Source organism: Hippichthys cyanospilos, chromosome 16 (assembly GCF_059441005.1).
Source record: "Hippichthys cyanospilos isolate Australia breed blue-spotted pipefish chromosome 16, RoL_Hcya_1.0, whole genome shotgun sequence".
NCBI lineage: Eukaryota > Metazoa > Chordata > Actinopteri > Syngnathiformes > Syngnathidae > Hippichthys > Hippichthys cyanospilos.
This window is the reverse complement of record NC_142384.1, coordinates 18,995,412-19,014,893: the sequence shown is the minus strand read 5'-3', so window position 1 is coordinate 19,014,893 and position 19,482 is coordinate 18,995,412. Positions and strand designations below refer to the sequence as shown.

Genomic DNA, 19,482 nt, shown 5'->3' with positions numbered 1-19,482 from the left:
GCGATGCGTTTCCCCCCCGTGGCACAGGCCACTGTGCGCGAGCAACTGCAAAAAAAAACCAAACCCCAAAAGTGCTATTTATTGGAGCCTTCGCTCTACATGGTCGGGCTGGCCAAACGGGGCGCTTTTGATGGTTTGGCCTTCGATGACGTTTCGCGGAAAGATCGGAAGGAGTTAGCCGGCCGGGAACGCCGGAAGCTTCGCGCCGGCGAAGCGCCGTTCGACTGGCGCGAGCGGGCACGAGCAGGAGAAGCGATGACCGGCAATGGATTACAGTCACATGTGGTCCAAACGGCTTGAAAAAGGGCCCGCCCGGCTTCGTCCCGATCGCGAGGGTAAAAGAGAGCAATCGAGCGCTTTCCCTTTGATGTCAGGTGGCCGCCGCCGCCGCCGCCGCCGCACAGAACACCGGCAAAGCTACCCGGGCCTATGCTCGGCCCCGCCCCTTCGGAAGCGGACTCCGAGTATCCGCCCGGAATCCCGGAGGCCGCTCGCTCGGCTACGTTCGCGGTAAGAAAAAGGAAACATTCAATTTGAATGATAAGCGTACAGAGCGTTTGCGTGCGGCGCCGACGGCCGAGCGGCTCCCTCAGAAGGCCACGTACTCCTTGAAGGTCACGGTCACGCTGTTAGTTGTCACATCGGTGACGACGACGTTTCCCACGAAGGGAGACGCGGCCGGGATGGGGCTCCCCGGCTCCGTCCGCCCCTCGGCCTTAGGGCGGCTGAGGTCCATGGGCTCCTCCTGGCCGCCGGCGCAGCGGGGGTCCGCCGGCCCGTCCCGAGGCGGGGCCCGGGCCCGGCCCGGCCCGCGGCGGCCGTCGGGCGGCGCCGCTTTTCTCTCGCGGCCGGCGGGGTAGGACGGAATGCGGATGAGGTCCATGACGGCGGAGGAGGGGACGGCGGCGGCGGCGGGCGGCGCCGGCGGGTCGTCGGGCAAGCCGGCCCGCCCGCGAGCCACCTCCGTGTTGTACTCCTCGGCCGTGCTGGGGGAAGGCTTGAAGAAATGCCGTTCCTTGAGCGGGCACTTTGGGGGGTTGTCGGCGGCGAGCGGGCAGGTGCCGCCGCAGAGCTCTTTGGGAAGCGCCGGCGTGCCGCTCCGCCCTTTCCGGGCGCCGTCTTTATTAGCCTTGGCTCCGCGAACCTTGTCCCCGTCCATGTACTTGCTCATGACGATGACGATGCGCCCGTTCTTGTCTTTGTTCTTGATGATCTTCATCTTGCCGCCCGGAGCGCCGGGGACGTCCCGCCGGGCCTCTTTGCCGAGGGCCCGGACCTCCCGGACTTTGCTCGGGCGGCCCGCGTCCTCGTCGCCGAGCCGCTCCCGCCGCGGCGCCGGGCTCCCGGCGGAGCCCCGAACCCGGAGCGCCGTCTCCGGCTCGGGAGCCTGAGTCCGGTACGCGTTGGGGTCGGGCTGGTAGTGGTGGTGCTTCTTGCTGTTCAGCTGGTAGATGTGCTTCTTCTTGCCGTTGGCCGGCTGCTCCGCCGGCACGGGCCGGTACGGATGGTGCTTCTTGCTGTTCAGCTCGTACTGCTGAGGCCGAGCGCGCCCGACCGGGCCGCGCTCGGGGCCGCGCTCGGGGCCGCGCTCGGGGCCGCGCTCGCCCTCGGGAACGCGCTCGGGGCAGGGCTCGGGGCCGGGCTCGCGGCCGGGCTCCGGGACGCGCTCGGGGCCGCGCTCCCGCTCGGGGCCGCGCTCGCGCTCGGCGCCGTCTTCCCCAAAGCCCGCCGGGACGCTCGACCTCCGGGCGAACGAGGGAACCTAAGAGCACAGGTGAAGAACTTGAGTCGGCCACGTCCACGAGCGTGACCTCCCGCACGTTTCGGCGGAAAATACACTCTTTTGCCACGCCGAAAAGCGCTCCGCACCATTTGGGGAGTTACCGCACTATCGCTTGGGCGACAATTGGTGATGGGAGGCCTACACCGTACCCCGAAAAAAGCCGTTCGCACACAAGTCTATTCGATTTGCCCCTGGCTGCAGAACAAACGAGAGGAGCGCGTCCACACAAGACTCCGTACCTCAGACGAGATAAAAGCGCGCCGCGGCCTTGGAAAGGAAGTCCCCCCCCCCCCCCCCCCCCCCCCAGGGGCGACGCAGCGGAACGCTCCACGGCCTTTAGCGGTGACCTCAGGTCAGTCAAGTGCCAGCTCACACCTCCCGCTTCATCTGCTAAGGCTGACGAGCTCCCCGAGAACAAGGGCGAGCGGAGCGCGAGCACACGGGGCGCATTTCAGCCACGGGCTCTCCCGCTCAAACGCCCGGCAACGCGGCGGACCGTAAAGGGCGCGGGCGCCCGCCGCGAGGCGCACAGTACAAGCAACGCGGGGGTAGGAGAGATCGCCGGCCGGGGAGGCGCTCGCCTGAAAGAAAAACTTTCTAGGACCGGGAACAGCACGGGAGGCCGATGGAGATGCGCGCGCATGAAAATTACCTGCAGCGGAAGATGTTTTGGTTTGGGTCCCCGCTTGCGATATCCCATCAGCTGCTCCTGCCTCTCCCTGTGGAGACACAGAGAACGGTAGCTTCACGGGTCTAGAACGGCCAGGCGTAGGTCAGGTGCGAGTGCACATGCGCAAGAGCGCTTTGAATGCGGAACAACTGCCGCTGAGTCTTTTCGGTTGGCGGCTAGAAAGTTTGACGCCGCCTCCTGGTGGCCAAGGTCGGCAGGTGCAGCAGGAGCGGCGCAACTGCCGGATTTGCTCAGGATTGGCTAATATTTTTGGGGGAGGCTACAATGGCTTCGCGGCATGATTTGGCAACGATCCAAATGAACATCTAGCCATCCGAGCCACCGCTTGGGTCGCGGGGGCGGCGGGGAAGCCCAGACCCCCCGCCCACCCGGTCCTCATCGCCAGGCCGGCCGAGGGACGCGGTCTCTCCGACCCGTCCCGGGTCGCCCCGTCTCCAAACGGACGACTAAAGCTTTCGTTTCAGGCATCGCTCAATCTCTTGGAGCCCCGTCGCCCGCCCGATGAGAAAAGAGTCTCCGGTCGGCAGCGGCGAGCGAAAGGTCCGGGAAGCTTGGGAAGGGGCTCCTGGAGCGTAGACCTTCCTTCGAGCTTGGCTGGCGTCGTCGGGAGCGGGCCCAAACGGTGTCTTTTGAATAGAGTGTGAGGTGTACTTGTCAATTCTCCTGAAATGGTGAGAAAGAAACCCGGGCTGGGCCGGGGTCTTTTCCCAGGCTAACAGCGGCCGGCCCCCATAAGGTCCGAGAAAGTCCGGCCTCACCTGTATTGAAATGCGAGGAGGAGGCGCGGGTCCAGGATGTTTTCCTCCGGCTCCCATGTGTTGTATCTGCGGGGAAGAGCCCAAACAGCCGTCGGCCGAGCCCGGCGCGTCATCCGCCTGTGAGCGGACGGCGGCGAGACGCGACGCGCGACGCGATGCGACGCGATGCGACGCGACGCCGCCTTCGACGCTTGCTCGTCGCCGGGATGGAGCCAAATGGAGCGTCGCGCCGTCTGCGCGCGCCGGTCGGCCATTTTAGCGGCGGCGCTGTGTCGCTCGCGCAAATCATTAAAGGGGGATTACATGGCCGCCCCCCCCTCCCACCCCCGTCGCGAAAGGCGCCCGTGGACGACGATTGCAAGATGACACTTACTTGGGAGACCAGCCCCGCCACTTGACCAGGTACTCGGCCTTCCCCTGCGGCGACACGCACAGAAAGACATTTCCCCGAGGCGCTCAATGCTCCGTGGGCCGCGGTGCGCCAAAAAATAGAAGAAGAAAAAGAAAAAAAAGGCGGCGCGCACTTGCGTTTACCTTGCGGACGCGCTTCTTTTCGATGCCCTCCACCGCAAAGACGTGTTCCCCGGCGGCGGGCAGCTCCATTCTCGCCTCAGTCGCGCCTCGGGGCAAGGCGGGGGGGACAAGGCGGGATGGCCGCGCCGGCCGGCCGCCTCGCCTTTTCCCAGCGTGTGCAGTACGTGCAAAGGCGTCCTCCTCCGCACGCTCTTCAGCCGCGCCGCCCCGCGCCGCGCCGCGCCGGTCCTCAACTGCTCGGCTCCCGCGAAAGAGCGAGCGAGCGAGCGAGCGAGCGAGAGAGCGAGCGAGCCAGCGAGCCAGCGAGCCAGCGCTCCGGCTTTGGCGCGTGACGTCAGGCGGGGAGGCGGAGACCTCTCCCGGCAGGCCTGCGTCCCTTTCTCCGCGGACGTGTGGGAATTCGCGGAGAACGCTCGTCCGCTCGAAGGCGGGAACGGCAAACGGGGCGAAGGAAAAGAAAAGCCGACGGCCGAGCGCCCTCCGAGGCCGCTAAACACGCAGGCGCCCAAAAGGGCAGAGATCGCCGCGGCGCGCGCGCGTTGGAATGAGCGACGAAAAAGAACACGCAGCTGAAGTTCCGGCCGGGTGAACTTGATGAGGGTTAGGGTTAGGGGCGGCCTCGCCAGAGATGATGCGTTGGGGAAGGACGATTTCAATTTCCGCCGCGCTTGCAGCCAAACCCTCGCCCTCTTACGCCATTCCCATTCCCCCGCCTTGCGCCGATTCAAAAGTTCACGCGAGCCTCGGTGCGACGCGTGCACGGAGCTTTGGAAGCGCGGCATAAGAAGAGGCCGCGAGTCCCGAAAGGTCCTTTTCAGACCCTTCCTCTTACTTTTTCCGAGGTCGCCCTCGTTGTGCCGTATCGCGGGCCTACCGGTTTGCTTTTTTCAACGCGATAGAAAAGGAAGGCCGAGGACGACGCAACGTAGCGCAACCGAGAAAGTTCTCCGTCACTTGTCGCGCAGCTTCAGTGTCCTCAATTTTGTCACCGGGGTTTTGGCCCGGGAAAAATATCGCCCCCAAATGAGTCTGGCCTTCTTTCGTTCCGCCCGGTCCCCCGTGCATACTTGAGTTCTCGAGACCTTGAACTTTTTGATTTTGCATAACGACTCTTCGTAAAAACGTCACGATAAGCCTTTGCTCGGTGCCCTGAGCCAAATGTAGGTCAGGCGGGGGGGGGCAGCGGCACGTGCATGCAGCTCTTCAAGCTTTCTTCATCCGAATCGTCCGTTCCGCTTGCAGGGAACATTTCAACAACAAGGGAAGGAAAGCGCAAAACCAAAAAACGCCACCGAGCTACACTGAACCGGGAGGGAGGGAGGGAGGGAGGGGGGGGGGGGCACATTTCTGCGCGAAAAGGGTTAAAAGCGAGCGCGCCGACTTGCTACAGCGGCGGGCGCGAGTGATATGCGCCAGCTCGCCTTATATGGTCATGAGCAGCAAGCGGCCAAAGGCGCCGCCACTCGCCACTTTTGCACCGCGAATCCACACGGGAGGCTCGAGGCCCCGACGAGACACCCCGAGTGCCTCCGTTCAAGCCCTCCGGTTGCGCCCGTCAACACTGTTGTTTTCTTCCCTGAAACCCCCCGCCCCGTGCGCGCGCCCCGGCTGCTTCCCTAGCAACGGCGCGCGCGCACCAATCCAATTGCAGGTAACTCGCAGCCCGCGAAAAGCACGCTGCCGTTCGCGCCGACACTTCCGCCCGACCGGCCGAAGTCGTTCAACGCTCGACCGCGTTCGTTCCGAAAGGCGTTGACGCTGCCCGTTGGGTGGAAGCGGCTGCGGCAGAAGCCCAACTGCATGCGGCGCGCCTCTGACTACGCCTTCCGGAAATTCGCCCTCGCCGCCCGGAAATTCGCCACGGCCGCAAAAGGGCCTTGGCGGGCGTGCGTGCGCGAGCAAACTTCGTAAGTGGACCCGCCCCGCAGGAACGCACAAAAGCAGGCCTCGATTACCTCGCGGCTCCCCGATATCGGAGAGAAAAGCGTTCTGGCGGCGCTGCGACCTTGGCTTCATTTTCACCTCGTCGCGACGCGCCGAGGTGAAAAAGCGGCGCGCGGGGTCGGGCCGTCTCCTTTTCTTGTTTTTCTTTTCATCTCGAGGCAGACGAGCCGCTTTGCGTTTAGATGCAAGGCGGTAGCCGCGCTCCGGCTCCAAGGCGCAATGGCCAAGTGCTCTTGAAATTGGGGAAACAATGAAAGGATTTTCTGCGCCTCTTACAATGTTGCGTGTGCGTGTGTGGGAGGACCAGGGTCAGGTTAAGTCATGAGCTCGGCCGGGAACAGATATTTCAACCTTACCACCTTTTTTTCCGTTGCTTCTCTTCTATTCTTGCTTCCCCCGTCCCCGACGCTGGAGCCGAAGAAGCTTCCCTAAAACTGAAAGGGGGGCCGGGCCTCCCCTCCTCTGGCATCTGCCACCCACGGTGCCAGCTGAGGCTATGGGGATATTTTGGGGAGGGGAAGGGGGGGCGTGTAAACGAAGGCCTGAGGTAAAGCAAGTTCGGGGATAAAAGAAAGGGGGGGGGGGGCACCATGCCAGCTCTCCCCACCGACCCGCAGAAGCATCTTATTCCTTCCTCCCTCCCATGGAAGAAAAGAGTTGAGTGGGACAGAATTCAAGGACGGGGTGGGGGGTGCTATTAGAAAAATGCGAAGAGCATTTGGAGAGCTGGCCGGCGCTCGGGGGGGCCGTCATTAAAGTACACTATCGAACGGTGAGGACACACCACGAGAGGCGCGAATTCTTTGCGTCTTAATTGGCTAGAAGGGGGCGGGGCCGCTCCCACATCTTCGCTTTAGCTTCGGGCCACAATTTTGCGCCGGGCGCGCCGATGTTTGGCGACGACGCTTCCGACGAGCGGACTTGGCAAAGTCCTTCGGGGGCACCCGCCGCCGGGGCGAGAAGCGAAGCCCCGCTTCTCGCCCCGCTTCTCGCCCCGCTTCTCGCCCCGCTTCTCGCCCCGCTTCTCGCCCCGCTTCTCGCCCCGGATGGCCAAAAGCGGGAGTCGGCGGGCGGCCTCGGGACTTGGAGGCCGACAGGCCCCCCGAACTCAAGGGCGGCCTTCAAAAAGCGCGGCCTTCCGGACCTTGCCCCATTCCGGGCAAAAGCGGCGCGAGCTCCGGCTACGGGGCTGTCCGCCGGCCCTCTGTCTCCATTCCTTTTGGTTTGTTTGTCTTCGCGGGCGCTCCAAAGCCCTGGCCCGAGTAACAGGAGCAAAGTGCATCTACGCTAAGGGTACCTCGGCGGGCCCCCGCCGCTTCAAAACAAGCTTGTTTTGGAATATCGGCTGGAGACAAGGTCCCCGCGGACTGCGGCCGCCGCGTACATAACACGCCCTCGTGCGCCGTTCTCCATGGCAGCGACACTCGCCGCGTCTGACGTCACGCGGCAGCGACAGGAAACTTGTTAACCTGATCGCGCGGGGCTTTGGGGGGGTCGATGACCTGAGAGTGAGGTGGGACGCGCTGCAAAAGCTGAGGGGGGGAGGCCCAAAAAGAGAGCGGGAAAGAGGGCGCCGCCCGGACCGGCGCGTGACCGCCGAAAGCAACCGCGACGGTGAAAGGGAGCTCCACGAGGGATGAAAAGCTTCCGCTTGAAAACGTCAATTGTATAAATCAAGGTAGCCGCCATTGAGACGGAGGCTCAGTCAGACGAGCGGCCGCCCGAGGCCCTTTTTGGCGGGCGGAGGGCCGGCGTCGCCATCCAGCCCCGGGGTCCTTGCCCTTTGTTAACGCGAAAGGAGCCGCGGCGGGCAAAGGCCTTTTGCTCATTTGAGAGGGAGGGGGGGCCGGGGGGGCTGATGCGGAAACGGGCCGTGCCCTCATATGGGGACGGAGCTGGTCCGGCCACTCCGCTGCACATAAATGGCCAAAATGCTGGCCGAAGCTTCTGCAAACATTTGCCCCCCCCCCCCCCAACAGGGCGCCGCTTTCACATGGAAACGAGGGCAAGGCGGCGAGCGCCGCTCGAAATGCCGGCCAAATCATCCGGGCGCGGACTGTCCGTCAAATTCAGGTAAGTCCGCCGCGGGAGAAATGAAGCCCTAACCCTAAGCCTAAGCCCTTTTTGCGTTTCGGTTGCTTGGACGCGTTTGAGTTGTTTGGCCTTTAGCTCCAACACGCGCCTTCGGTTGGTTTCAGGCATACTTTTCATAGATTTGACTCCATTGCAAACAAATCACTCAATGCGCTTTCGGCGTCTTTGTTGTTGAGAGCAGCGCGGACAAAGTAAGACGTGTAGCTTTTAGGACAAAAGGCTCCGCCTCGTTTTGGACGACGGCAAATATTTTGGGTTGAGCGGTCAGGGGTCGGAATCCAGACAAGCTCCGCGTCCCCCCGCCGCCGGCGTCGGTCGGAGGGCTCGGGAGGGAGGACAAACCTCCGCCGGGAAGGGAGCGGCACGGCTCTTCTCGGGAGCCGCCTTTGCCCCGTTCCTGACGGAGACGACGAAGTCTTTTTCCTCTCTCTTTTGCCGCCGTCTGCGCCAAACGTACGTTCGGTCCCGATTTCTCCATCCCGCGGAACACGAAGCACGCCAAGCGAGCCGGGGTGGCAAATGGGGCACGTGCGGCCGACGGCGCGCGGACGGCCTCCGTGCGCCACGGAGTCGCCCCCTCTCACGTGGGAGGACGGAATACGAGCGGCGCCGATCGGCGGCGAAAGAGCGAGGGCGGGCCTTTTGGGGCCGAACGAGGGGGGGTCCGCCTTTGCCTTTCCCCAAAGATCGCGACGGGGGCGCCTCGGGCTGGGACTCGGGCTCGTCGGGGTCGCGGGCGGGACCTCGCTTTTCGCCACCGGCGCGCTCGCTGACGAAACTGCCCGTCGGCCACTTTTTTAGCATTTCAATTTTTCATTCAAATTAGCCACGCAAAGGGTTGCGCGGGGCGCGCCGCCGGGTTGCCGCGCTATGGGGGGGGAGAGGCTGCCACTGATCGCGGCTCGCCTTATCTGGGACCGGCGGGAAGGGTGGGGGGGGGCGACAAAGGAGGGCCGCCGAGGGGGAATCTACCTGCGGGTGAGAGGAGGGCGCGCAAACACTTTGGGTGGGAGACGGTCGCTCCGAAGGGTGGCGGCTGACCGAGTGAGACGGCGACGCGCGTAACCACGGCGCGCCAAACAAAGACGCGTGCAAAGCGGCGGCTCTCCGGAGAGACGGGCCGAGAGAGGCAAACATCAACATGAAAAACATCACGCCAGCAGCAGAAGATATGCTCTTCTCCACTTACGGAGCGTTTGGAAGGCGAGCGCGAGACGGCGGGGCTGGGCTGGGCTGGGCGCGGGGGGCCGGCCGTTAAGGGTGCCCCCAACCCCCTCAATGATCAAAGCGGACCCGGGTCTGGGAGAATAAGCCTAGAGAATAAGCCACGCGCGCGGACACAAAGCCTCGGCGGAGCGCTACGTGCCGCTGCGCTCCATCCTAACCGAGTGCGCGAAAGTCGAAAAGCCGGCCAAAGGGGCCAACGCGGAGCTCGGGCTGCCGGGCCTTCGCCTGCCGCGTGACGCGCTCCTTGTTGGTTTTATCCTCTTCGTGACCACGCCGCTAATTAGAGTGGGGAGCCGGGGGACTCGAGGGGTTGTCCATTTGGAAGCAGGTGTTGCAAAAGGTCACTCAAGTTGACAAGACTTACTTTTGCCTTTTGCCCATTTTTTTTCTCTCGCGCGGTCGCAAAAGCCATTTGGCGCTTGCTCTCGGGCGTACCTGTTCTTCAGGGCACGACATTACAACAAAAAGGTTTGTTGTTTTTCGAGGGGGTCGCGGGCCGGGTCCGGAACCGACGGCGTCAAAACCTCAGCGCTGCTTTCGTCAACAAGGACAACCGCCAACGCCGTCGCCGGAAGACGCGTCGCGAACGGAGACGCTCGCCTCGCCGCCTTCGCGGTCTTCACGCCGAAGCGGGGCGCGCTTGTCGGCCGCCGGCAGCCGGCGCCGAGCGCGCGGCCCGAGGCGCCGTCGGCCCGAGGCGCCGTCGGCCCGATCCGAGGGTCGGGCGGCACGGAGCCTTCCTCTCGCCTTCCGCGGCCGCCTGACAAACAGAAGTCGGGTCGGGGCGCGGTCTCGACCCAGACCCACAAGGACATCCGGCGTGGCGCACCGCGCGCAGGCGGCACCCTGACCCGCGTCCCGAATCGCGCCTTTTTGACGCTTTTTGACGCTTTCCAGGAAAGAAGTACAATTACAGAAGCGACGTACTGGACGCGACGCTTCAAAATCCCACTTGGGTAAACAGTGTCCTTTATTTGTTGCCGTGATACTATCGCGTCGCAGAGCGTGACCCCACCGGACGTTACATATAGAAATACGGACGTATCGCGTGGGTCAAGTCAAGTCGACTCGCTACAAAAACACGAACGAAAAACGACAAACGCGGGCAGCGCCGTCATTTTTGCAAAAGTCGAAAAGAGGCAGCCGGACATTCGTCTGCCGGCCGCGATAAGGTCGACGGTATGTCGGCGCCGTCCCGGACCGGGCGCGCCGCGGCCTCCGCGTAGCAAAAGACTCCCGGGGCGGCCGACGCGGGCCCCCCCTCACGACCGCTTCCCGAAGGCCGGCGCGTCCCGGGGCTCGGCGCCCCCGTAAGGGCAGCCCCGCGCGTCCGGGTGCCGGCCCGAGCACTCCACGGCGGGGATGTGGCGGCTGTCCCACATGCCCGGCCCGCACAGTTTGCACAGGTCGCGGAGTCCGCAGGGGATCCTGGGCAGCAGGCGGAACTGGTAGAGCAGGCCGCGCGCCTGGCCGAGGGACACACAGCACAGAACCTTCAGCCGGCCGGGAAAAGGCCTCGCCCGCCACAAAAGCCAGGGGGGAAATATGGGCGGCCCCGGCTCGGCGAAAAGCGGCAAATTCATTTGCCTCGCGCTACTGCACAAAGCGCCGCTCGGCCAAGGGAAGCGAGCGGCCCCGAACGGCGTCCCGACAAGGGCGGCCCAAGTCCTTTGCCCCGCGCTCACCTTGCGCAGCACCAGCTCCCCGTTCATGCGCATGGACAGCTTGCCGAAGTGCAGCAGCATCTGGTCGGTGGCCAGCCGCCGGTCCGTCACCTCCTCGCCGTACAGCGCCACGATGGCCACGCACAGGAACAGGTGGAAGTAGTCCGTCTGCAAAAGGGTTAGACGGGTTAGGGGCCTCCCGACTCCGGCCGAAGAAAGGGGGCCACCTGGTAGTGGGCCCAGCAGGCCTCCCACATGCGCAGGGCCTCGGCGTCGGGGAACTCGCGCTTGAAGCACAGCAGGATCCAGCGGTGGCAGAAGAGCAGCTGGAGCCCGTCCTCGCCCAGCGCCGTCAGGTGCCGGTGGAAGTCGGGCAGCATGAGGCGCAGCAGCTCCCGCAGGTACGCCTGCGCGCAGGCGCACGGTGGGCGGGGGTTGCCGGGTCGGAGCGGCTCGGCGCCCGACGCACCAGCTGCCTGTCCATGTCGTCGTCCCGCGGAGAGCTGACGAAGATGGTGTTCTCCATCAGGCCCACGAAGCACCAGAAGGTGTCGCTTTCGTCCCGGATCTCCGCCAGCAGCGGGGCCACCAGGTCCGACATGCCCTGGCGGTAGCCCGTGTCGGGGTTGGACGCGGCGTAGTTGAGCAGGATGCGCCTGAGGCCGGCGCGGGAAACGGGGGTCAGACCCTTCCTTTTCCGACCGAGGGCGAATTCGTCCCGACGCCGACTTTGTCCCGGCGACTTAGGTTTTGTTAAGTTTGATACGAGGTCGGGGCAGATGCCGCCTCTGTTGAATCAAATACGCCGGAAAGGCGTCGTCTAGGAAATTGTTGAAATCGGCCCTGCTTTAGGACTGTTTTTTTTTTGCTTCGCGCCGCTCGGGGCCGGGGACGAAAGGCCGATCCGGCCCCGGGGTCATCCGCACCTCATGGTCTCCACGTTGGGGTTGTCGCGGCCCCTGAAGAAGTGGTTGCTGCGGTCTGTCCTCACCACGTCCTTGTCCACCGTGAACTGGACCTTCCTCCAGAAGCGGCTGCGCTCCTCGGGGCTCATGGACAACCTGGCGCCGGGTCAGAGACGCCCCGCGCTTGAAAGCGGCCGCGCGGGCGCTCCGAAGCGGCCGCGTCGGCGCTCGGTCAAACGCGGCGGGAGGAAAAGACCCAAGGCGAGTCGGCGTTGCGGGGGGCCCCGTTCGGAACCGATAGGACTGTCCTGGTTTTCCAGGGTAACGCCGGGAGAAGGGCTATTTTGTCCGCCCCGCGCCGAGAAGCCAAAGGGATTTGATTAGCGGCCCCTGTTTTGCAGCTAAGGCCCGGCAGGAATAGCGAATAGTGATGCAACGGCGCGCAAGCGCTTGTTTGCGCCGCTCCCCCCCTCGCCGGCGCCGGCTCCTCCGCGCTCTCATTGGCAAGCGGCGAGGGGTGGCCGTTGACAAGGAGACCGGCCCCGCCAGCAAAAACGCGTCCCTCCTCACGCCGCGTACCGTCAAGAACGTCGTTTGCCAGCGATCCTTCACTTCGGAGCCTTCGGGCTTTCCTTGTTTGCCTTCCCTCTTTGGAACGGCATTCGTTTCGGGCAAGGGAAACGCGCTTCCTTCCGAGGCTCGCTTCCGCTACGCGGATCGGCCTCCGTCGTAAGGCCCGATGGCCCCTTTCCCCGCCGTGAAAACGCGTCACACCTCTTCTTGGAGAATCGATCGAATCACCCGAATCGCCCGAATCGCCGTCTCCTCAACAGCGAGGAGAGCGGCCTAGCGGCCCGCCGCGACCCCGGCGCTCCCCGGATCCCATCTCCACCCCCTAGCGCCAGGCGAACACGCTGGGTTTTTCCTCCTAACCCTAACCCCGGACGCCTCCCTCCCTCGCGGATGGGTCTCACCTCCTCCGCTGGATGTCGCGGTAGCGCGCGCGCCGGCGGAGCCTCCGGGCCTCCCTCTCCCGCGAGCTGGACTCGTACGAGTAGTAGCCCAAGAGGAAGGGCCACACTTCGCCGCGGATGGACGGCTCCACGCCCCCGAAGAAGATGGCCTGAAAAAGTCATCTCCCGATCACATGGGGCGGCCAACGCCGAGCCCCCCGTGCCGGCTCGCCGACCTTGCGCAGCTTGTACTCCTCCTCCAGCTGGCCCTTTTCGTTGAAGTGGCGGAGCCAGGCGCCGACGTCCAGCCTCCGGTAGAGCTTCTCCTCGGGGTGGCTCTCGGCCGACGGCGGCGCCGACCTCCGGATGGAAAAGTGAAGGCGGGACTTGTCGTCCGACACCTGGCCCGAGGAGAAAAGGGGAGCGGGGGCCGCGCGATTTCCGGCGTCGGCCGTCCGTTTCGAGGACCGGCCCGGGTCGCCCTCCGTTTCCCACCTGCTCCTGGAGCCGCGCGGGCCTGCGGCACTTCCAGCGGCGGAAGACCTCGGCCAGCTTGTCCAGGCCGGCGTGGTGGAAGTGCAGGATCTTGTACTGGCTCTCGCGGCTGGCGATCACCAGCTGGCCGCTGGCGCGCGCCTCGTCGCTGCAACGGCGGGAGGGGTGAGCCGGGGCCCCCCCCGCAAAAGAAACCCAGCCCTTCGCCCCAAGAGACCTGAAGAAGAGGCGCAGCGACCTCATGTGAGCCAGGTCCACCCGGAAGACGCCGCACAGCTGCTCCGGCGCCTTCCGCCGCCGCCGGCCGTCGCCCTCCGCCCGCCGCGCCGGCTCCTCCGACGGCTCCCTGCCCAGACCCCGCAAAGGAAAAGCTCGCGTCGGCCCTCGGACGGAAGAGGGCCGACGCCGGCGCCTTCCCGACTCGGAAAGCTCCGAGGGCGGGCGCCACTTGGTCGGCGAGGCTTTGCGGCCGGCGTCTTCCTCCGCTTCCCGCGCGGCCGAGGGCTTTCTTGCAGAATTTGGTGACGCGGACCCTGCCGCGATCCGACGCGGCTTTTGGGATGATGTTGCGTCAGTGAGGGTGGACCGTGGCCATTTTGGTTTTTTTTGGGAGGGGTGCCAGGGTTTCACCCGAATGAGCGTACACGTGAGCGAAGCCAAACCGTCAACATAACAAAGCAAACGTTCAAACGGCGCACTTACGGGAAGCGGCGGAACGTTTGTAAGGCTGCCGGCCGTCGCTTTGGCGACGAGGGTCCTCGCCGAGCCGGACCGTGAAATCCTGCCCCGGGCCTCCCTCCCGCCCCGCTTCGAATGATCCCCGCTTTGAATGATTCCACGCAGTAAATGTGGCAAGTCAAACACCGGCTGCGCTTGGGCCGGACGGTGACAAAGCAGCCCCGACTTATTGCGTGTCGCCACCTTGTGAATTAGTGTACCTGCACTCACAGTTGAGCAGAAGAAAAGTGAGCCGCCGGCTGGACGCTGGCGGTATTGCGCGTTGGCATCATTTCTCTTCTGGCTCCACACGGTGGCAAGTTGGAGGAAGTGGAATTGCCATTGCCAATTTCACTCCACTTGCTTGTTCAATGTCAACGTTTTACCACAATATTGACTATATATATTTTTTTTTTCTTATTCAGTTCGACAGGTTTTGTTGCATCTATCCAACCGTCCACCACAGCGATTGTCCATCATGGGGTTAAAGTGAAGCCCAAGCGCAGGGGTGCAAACACACACACAAACACACACACACACCTTTTCAAACGCTGGGGACATCCCCAGCGTCATTACTCTCACACACGCCGGGAACCTTTAGCCCGAGCCGGGCACAGGGGAGGACGGCTAAGGCCGGCGACAAGCCGCGGGGGCATTTGACGAGGCCCGTCGGCCAAATTCGAACGGGAGCTCGGAAGACGCGCCGCTAAAACGTCGGACTCTCGAATGCCGGCGTCGAAAGAATGAGCGTGATCCGTCCTCGCGTCCTCCTTTCTAAAAACGGTTCCGAAGAGGGGCAGGGATCGCCCTCGCAAAAATATCGGAAACCCGCAACTTAAGCGTCAGCCTCATATGGGTCGACCCGAAGGCTGACGATGAGCGGCTACGCGCCAAAAGCGGACGATGGCCCGATTGACAAGCACAAAGCCCGACTTCATTAGAGCGGCGAATGGAAAAAAAAGAAAAACATACAACCGAAAAATCCGGAAAAACCGGCGCGCGCCGCTGAGGCACGAGGCAAATACGCTCCTTTCCCCGTCCTATCCCATCTCGCGGGAGGAGGAGGAGGAGGGCGTGACAAAGTCCACTTCCACTGACCTGTCGTCGTCGTCGTCCAGGAAGACGGAGGCGGCGGCGGCGTCCGGGAAGACGGCGGCGCCGCCGTCGCAGAGCGCCTCGCCGACGGGGGACAGGCAGAAGGCGTCCGAGTCCGAGCCCGAGTCCAAGGTGCTGCCGCGGCCGGCTTCGTCGGACGAGCCCCCCTCATCCTCCCGGCCGGGCGGCGGGCCCGGGACGGGGGCCGGGCGGGTCCGGTCCCGGCCGGCGCGGCGCTCCCCGTCCCCTTCTTCCGCCTGCGCGGCAGGGGGGCCGGAGCGCGCTCTGCGGGGGAGACGCTTCACTTGAGGGGCCTGGCCGGGCCGGGCCGGGCCGGGCCGGGCCGGGCCGGGCGCGCGGCCACCCGCCCCGTCCCGGCCGGTTCAAAGCGCGCACGGAGGATGAACTCCAAGCTTTTGACGCGTCGGCCATTTCAGGAACGGTGACGGTCGATAACTAACCCCAACCCTAACCCTTGCCCGGGCCGAGAGAGGAAAAATCGCGGCCGCGGTTGAAGGCTTCCCAAAGCCGGACGGCCACCGCACGGGCCCTTTTCTAGCTCCCGGCGGTCGGGCGGACGCCTACCGGCGGCCCGGGCGGCGCTCGGGCGAGCTCTCGGGCGTGATGTAGCGCAGCGCCTCTTCGTCCTGCCTCCGGATGCGCCAGTTGGGCACCCAGGTGAGAATCAGGGTGCTGCCCAGGCTCCGGTCCTTCTCCACGTGCACGCACAGGTAGCCTGCGAGCGGCGCCGGGCCCCGGCTCAGCTTTCCGGAAGGCCGGGAGCGCGGCGACGGGCGGCGACGGACCTGGGTGGTGCTCGGCCGGGCCCGGCAGCGGCTCGGCGGGGTGCACGCACACGTTGTTTTTGGAGAAAACGATCTCGCCGTCCGGGCGCGGCGCCGGCCCGGGGTCGGAGGTCAAGAGGTCGGAGGCCTTGGAGGAGGCGCGCCGCAGGAGCCGGCCCAGGGACATCTCCTCACAGGGCGGGAGGCGGGGCCCCTACACTGGCGGGCGGGAGGGAGAGAGGATATCAAGCGCGCCGTCTCGTCCGCTCTCCCCCGTCGCGCGCGCTCGTTTGTTGCGTCTCGTCTGGCGGAGCGCGGCGCCCGCCGTCCCGACGCCGTGCCGGACTCCGCTTAGGAGCCGGGGAACGTTTGATCCGCTCCAAGGCTCCGAAATGCTTTTGGCGACGGCTTCTCAAAGGGTGGACAATCGAATCGGGGGTCCAAAACATTTCGGGGCGGGAGCGCCCGCTACTCGATTACCGGAGCGCTTGCCATTTCGGACGCGGACTTGGCTCTTCTTCCGAACGGAGCGGAAATCGGAGCGAGCAAATTGCGCTGCGGGTGATTTGCTGCGTTTGAGCCAGCGAGAGGGCGGCTCGCCAGGTGTGTCGGGCCTCTTTCCATCCGCATACTTGAAGCGGAGCGATTCGATGGCGTTCACTCGGTCGTTGTTTTGCTTTGCTCTGCTCTGAAAGGGCACGCGGCGGAGTTGCCGCAGCTCCCGCGGAGGCACGCCAAAGTTCGGTTCGCGGGTTCGGTGGGGTGCTCCGTCCTGGACCGGCGGACGCGCACAAGAGGCCCGCCGCCTCCGTCCCGTTTTAACAGCTTCGAAACGGCTCCTCGGACGTGTCACCGCGCCGCCAACTCGAAAGTCAGTTCGGAAGACGTACTTCGCGTACGTCTTCTACGAACTACGAACTAACTTTCGATGAAATTACACGCCAAACCGGCGAGTCTCGGCGCGCACCCGGCTTCCAAACGAGCGAGGAGTCAAGCGGCATGTCAACGAGGTGGACGGGGCTCACCTTCCGTCCGGGCGCGGGGGCTTACGGCCCATGGCGCACGCCCGCGTCACGCAGCAAGACCCCCCCTCCGGAAATCGAAGACGGCGCCGTGGTTCGCTCCCCAATCTCCCGGCTCAGTGTCAGCTCGCTCCGCGACGCCGCACGACGCCGCGGCCGGGCTCGCGCGCTGGCCGGCCGCTTTCGCGAAAAGCAAATATCGTACTTCCGGACCTAACTTTCAAAGTAAATAATCCCCGCGGGACGGGACGGGACGGGCGCCCTATCCGCGCCGCGGGCGTTTTAAGTTGAAAGGCCCGTTTCGTCACTTCCTCGTTGTGCTGTAACGAGCCGGACTTTCCGGCCCGACCGGACGGGCCTCTCCCAAATTCGCCGTTTCGTGTACGTTTTCGGCGAGCCGTCGCCGTATTTCGCCGAGACGCCGTTCGACGAAGCCAAAATAAGGCCCGCTCCGCGGCGATGACGCCCGATCACGTGACACCCGGGGACCAGGAAGCGGCGACCCGACCCGGAGCGAGCAGGAAGTGAGCGAGCGCGGGGCGGCGGCCGGCGGCGCCATGGCGCACAAAGTACGCGTTCGCCTGGCCCTCGTTTGCTGTCTGTCGGCGGCTGCGGCGGCGGCGCAGTCCCGCTACCCCCTGAGCGACGCGGAGGGCCTGGGGCGGATCCTGGACGGGATCGGGGGCCTGAGCGGCGGCGGGGCCACGTCGCGCCTGCTGGTCAATTACGCGGAGCCCTACAGGAGCCAGATCCTCGACTACCTTTTCAAGCCCGACTTCGGCGCCTCGCTGCACATGCTCAAGGTGGAAATCGGAGGCGACGGCCAGACCACGGACGGAACGGAGCCGTCGCACATGCGCCGCGAGGACGACGAGAACTACTGGCGAGGCTACGAGTGGTGGCTGATGAAGGAGGCCAAGAGGAGGAACCCCGACATCCGGCTGGTGGCCTTGCCCTGGGCCTTCCCCGGCTGGGTGGGCCGCGGCAAGCAGTGGCCCTACGACTTCCCCGACGTGACGGCGGCCTACGTGGTCAAGTGGATCCTGGGCGCCCGGCGGGTCCACGGCCTGCGCGTGGACTACGTGGGCATCTGGAACGAGCGCAGCTTCGACGCCGGCTACATCAAGCTGCTGCGCTACACGCTGGACAAGAGCGGCCTGGCCGGCGTGCGCATCGTGGCCAGCGACGACCTGTGGGAGCCCATTTCCGGGGCGCTCCTGCTGGACCCGGAGCTGAGCGCCGCCGTGGACGTGGTGGGGGCCCACTACCCCGGCACCCGCGCCTCCGAGCGGGCCCTCCGGACGGGCAAGGCGCTGTGGTCCTCGGAGGACTACAGCACCTTCAACGACCTGGCGGGCGGGGGCTGCTGGGCGCGCATCCTCAACCGCAACTACGTCCACGGCCGCATGACGGCCACCGTGGCCTGGAACCTGGTGGCCAGCTACTACCGGGCGCTGCCCTTCGGCGGCGACGGCCTGATGACGGCCGCCGAGCCCTGGAGCGGCCACTACGCGGTGGAGTCGCCCGTCTGGATGACGGCTCACACTTGCCAGTTCGCGCGGCCCGGCTGGGCCTACCTGAAGACGGTGGGCGTCCTGGCCCGGGGCGGCAGTTACGTGGCCCTGACCGACGGCGGCGGGAACCTCACGCTGGTGCTGGAGACCATGAGCCGCGATCGCTCGGCGTGCATCAGGCCGCCGCTGGCTCCCTACTCGGTGTCGGCGCAGAACGCCACCTTCGAGCTGCGGGGCTCCTTCGCCTCCGTCGCCCGCTTGCAGGTGTGGCGCTCCCGCTTCAACTTCCCGACGGGGAAGCCCGCCTTCTTCCGGCGCCTGGCGCCGCTGGAGCCCAAGGACGGGCGCTTCACGCTGCGCCTGGCCCCGGACGAGGTTTACACCGTCACCACGCTGACGGGCGGGCGGAAAGGCCGGCACCCGGACCCGCCCGCCTCGGCGCCCTTCCCCGAGGACTACCGGGACGACTTCGATCGGCCCGGGGCGCCCTTCTCCGAGGCTCCCTACTTCGCCGACCAGACGGGCGTCTTTGAATATTTCGCCAACCTGTCCGATCCCGGGCCGCACGCCTTCACTTTGCGGCAGGTCCTGACCGAGCGACCCGTCTCCTGGGCGGCCGACGCCGACCAGACCGTAAGCGTGATCGGCGACCACGCCTGGCGCGACGTGGACGTGGCCTGCGACGTCTTGATCGAGAGCGGTCCGGCCGCCGGCGTTTTCCTCGCGGCCAGGGTGGACAGGGGCGGCCAGGGCGTCCGCGCCGCCAGGGGCCTCTTCTTCTGGGTCTTTGCCGACGGGACCTACAAAGTCAGCTACGACCTGGCCGGCCGCGCCGTGGCGGCCCGGGGCCGGTGCGCCGCGCGGGCGGGCCGCTGGCACGCGCTGACGCTCAGCGTGAGGGGCCGCTTTGCGCGGGGGACGTTGGACGGCGTCCCCCTGTGGAGCGGCGCCGCGGCGCCGACGCCCGAAAGCGGCTGGGCCGCCGTCGGGACCGGCTCCTTTCAGCCGGCCCAGTTCGACAATTTTGCCGTCAAGGCGGCCGCCGGGAAGCCGGCCTCCCGGAAAGCGTCCGGAAGCGCTCGGGGCCCCCGCCCGTCGTCGTTTTCGCCTGTCTGACACGCTGCGCCGCGCAAACGGAAGCGCGGGCCGGATCGCGTCATTTATTGACCCTTGCCGGAGCGTCTGCCCTGACCGTTTCGCCTAATGGCCTTTAATAAAGTTGGATTAAAAAAAAAAAAACAGTGCGGGACTTACTTCTTTAAACGTAATCACCAGGGGCGACTTTAGAGCTGACGGACAAA

The 19,482-nt window shown here is 65.3% G+C and overlaps 3 protein-coding genes across 7 annotated transcripts; 1 reads left to right on the top strand and 2 right to left on the bottom strand.

The window, feature by feature from the left end:
- Window positions 1–63: 63 nt before the first annotated feature.
- Window positions 64–4,898, bottom strand: cbx4 (chromobox homolog 4 (Pc class homolog, Drosophila)). The gene is made up of 5 exons (XM_088436214.1): window positions 3,767–4,898; window positions 3,606–3,649; window positions 3,233–3,298; window positions 2,436–2,502; window positions 64–1,762 (listed from the first exon to the last, which is right to left on the bottom strand). Exons 1-5 carry the CDS (start codon window positions 3,833–3,835, stop codon window positions 590–592), a joined length of 1,419 nt encoding a protein of 472 aa, XP_088292340.1. The 5' UTR covers window positions 3,836–4,898; the 3' UTR covers window positions 64–589.
- Window positions 4,899–9,983: 5,085 nt separating this feature from the next.
- tbc1d16 (TBC1 domain family, member 16) lies at window positions 9,984–17,272 on the bottom strand. Of its 5 annotated transcripts, none has more exons than XM_088436205.1 (13): window positions 16,671–17,266; window positions 15,667–15,864; window positions 15,446–15,596; window positions 14,864–15,145; window positions 13,266–13,394; window positions 13,049–13,196; window positions 12,790–12,954; window positions 12,575–12,723; window positions 11,622–11,756; window positions 11,165–11,351; window positions 10,923–11,102; window positions 10,717–10,863; window positions 10,151–10,497 (listed from the first exon to the last, which is right to left on the bottom strand). In XM_088436205.1, exons 2-13 carry the CDS (start codon window positions 15,830–15,832, stop codon window positions 10,294–10,296), a joined length of 2,043 nt encoding a protein of 680 aa, XP_088292331.1. In that variant the 5' UTR covers window positions 15,833–15,864; window positions 16,671–17,266; the 3' UTR covers window positions 10,151–10,293. The 5 variants fall into 5 exon arrangements, 4 of the variants coding, with proteins under 4 accessions (XP_088292329.1, XP_088292328.1, XP_088292331.1 ...); XR_015868098.1 differs by having other exon boundaries at window positions 10,349–10,497; window positions 10,951–11,102; window positions 16,671–17,268; XM_088436203.1 differs by having other exon boundaries at window positions 9,984–10,497; window positions 12,790–13,196; window positions 15,667–15,859; window positions 16,671–17,272.
- galcb (galactosylceramidase b) lies at window positions 16,619–19,431 on the top strand. Its single transcript, XM_088436206.1, has one exon. The coding sequence runs from the start codon at window positions 17,225–17,227 to the stop codon at window positions 19,295–19,297; it is 2,073 nt and encodes a 690-aa protein (XP_088292332.1). The 5' UTR covers window positions 16,619–17,224; the 3' UTR covers window positions 19,298–19,431.
- The last annotated feature ends 51 nt before the right edge of the window (window positions 19,432–19,482 follow it).

Bases quoted from the DNA above. Each gene is read 5' to 3' on its own strand.
- galcb (XM_088436206.1), top strand. From the start codon at position 17,225: ATGGCGCACAAAGTACGCGTTCGCCTGGCCCTCGTTTGCTGTCTGTCG.
- cbx4 (XM_088436214.1), bottom strand. From the start codon at position 3,835: ATGGAGCTGCCCGCCGCCGGGGAACACGTCTTTGCGGTGGAGGGCATC. The intron at 3,299-3,605 runs GTAAGTGTCATC...TCTTCCCCGCAG, and splicing joins TGGCGGGGCTGGTCTCCCAA to ATACAACACATGGGAGCCGG. The intron at 2,503-3,232 runs GTGAGGCCGGAC...GTGTCTCCACAG, and splicing joins CTCCTCGCATTTCAATACAG to GGAGAGGCAGGAGCAGCTGA.
- tbc1d16 (XM_088436203.1), bottom strand. From the start codon at position 15,832: ATGTCCCTGGGCCGGCTCCTGCGGCGCGCCTCCTCCAAGGCCTCCGAC. The intron at 13,395-14,863 runs GTCAGTGGAAGT...GGGTCTGGGCAG, and splicing joins CTGGACGACGACGACGACAG to GGAGCCGTCGGAGGAGCCGG. The intron at 11,352-11,621 runs GTGCGGATGACC...CGCCGGCCTCAG, and splicing joins CCCAACGTGGAGACCATGAG to GCGCATCCTGCTCAACTACG.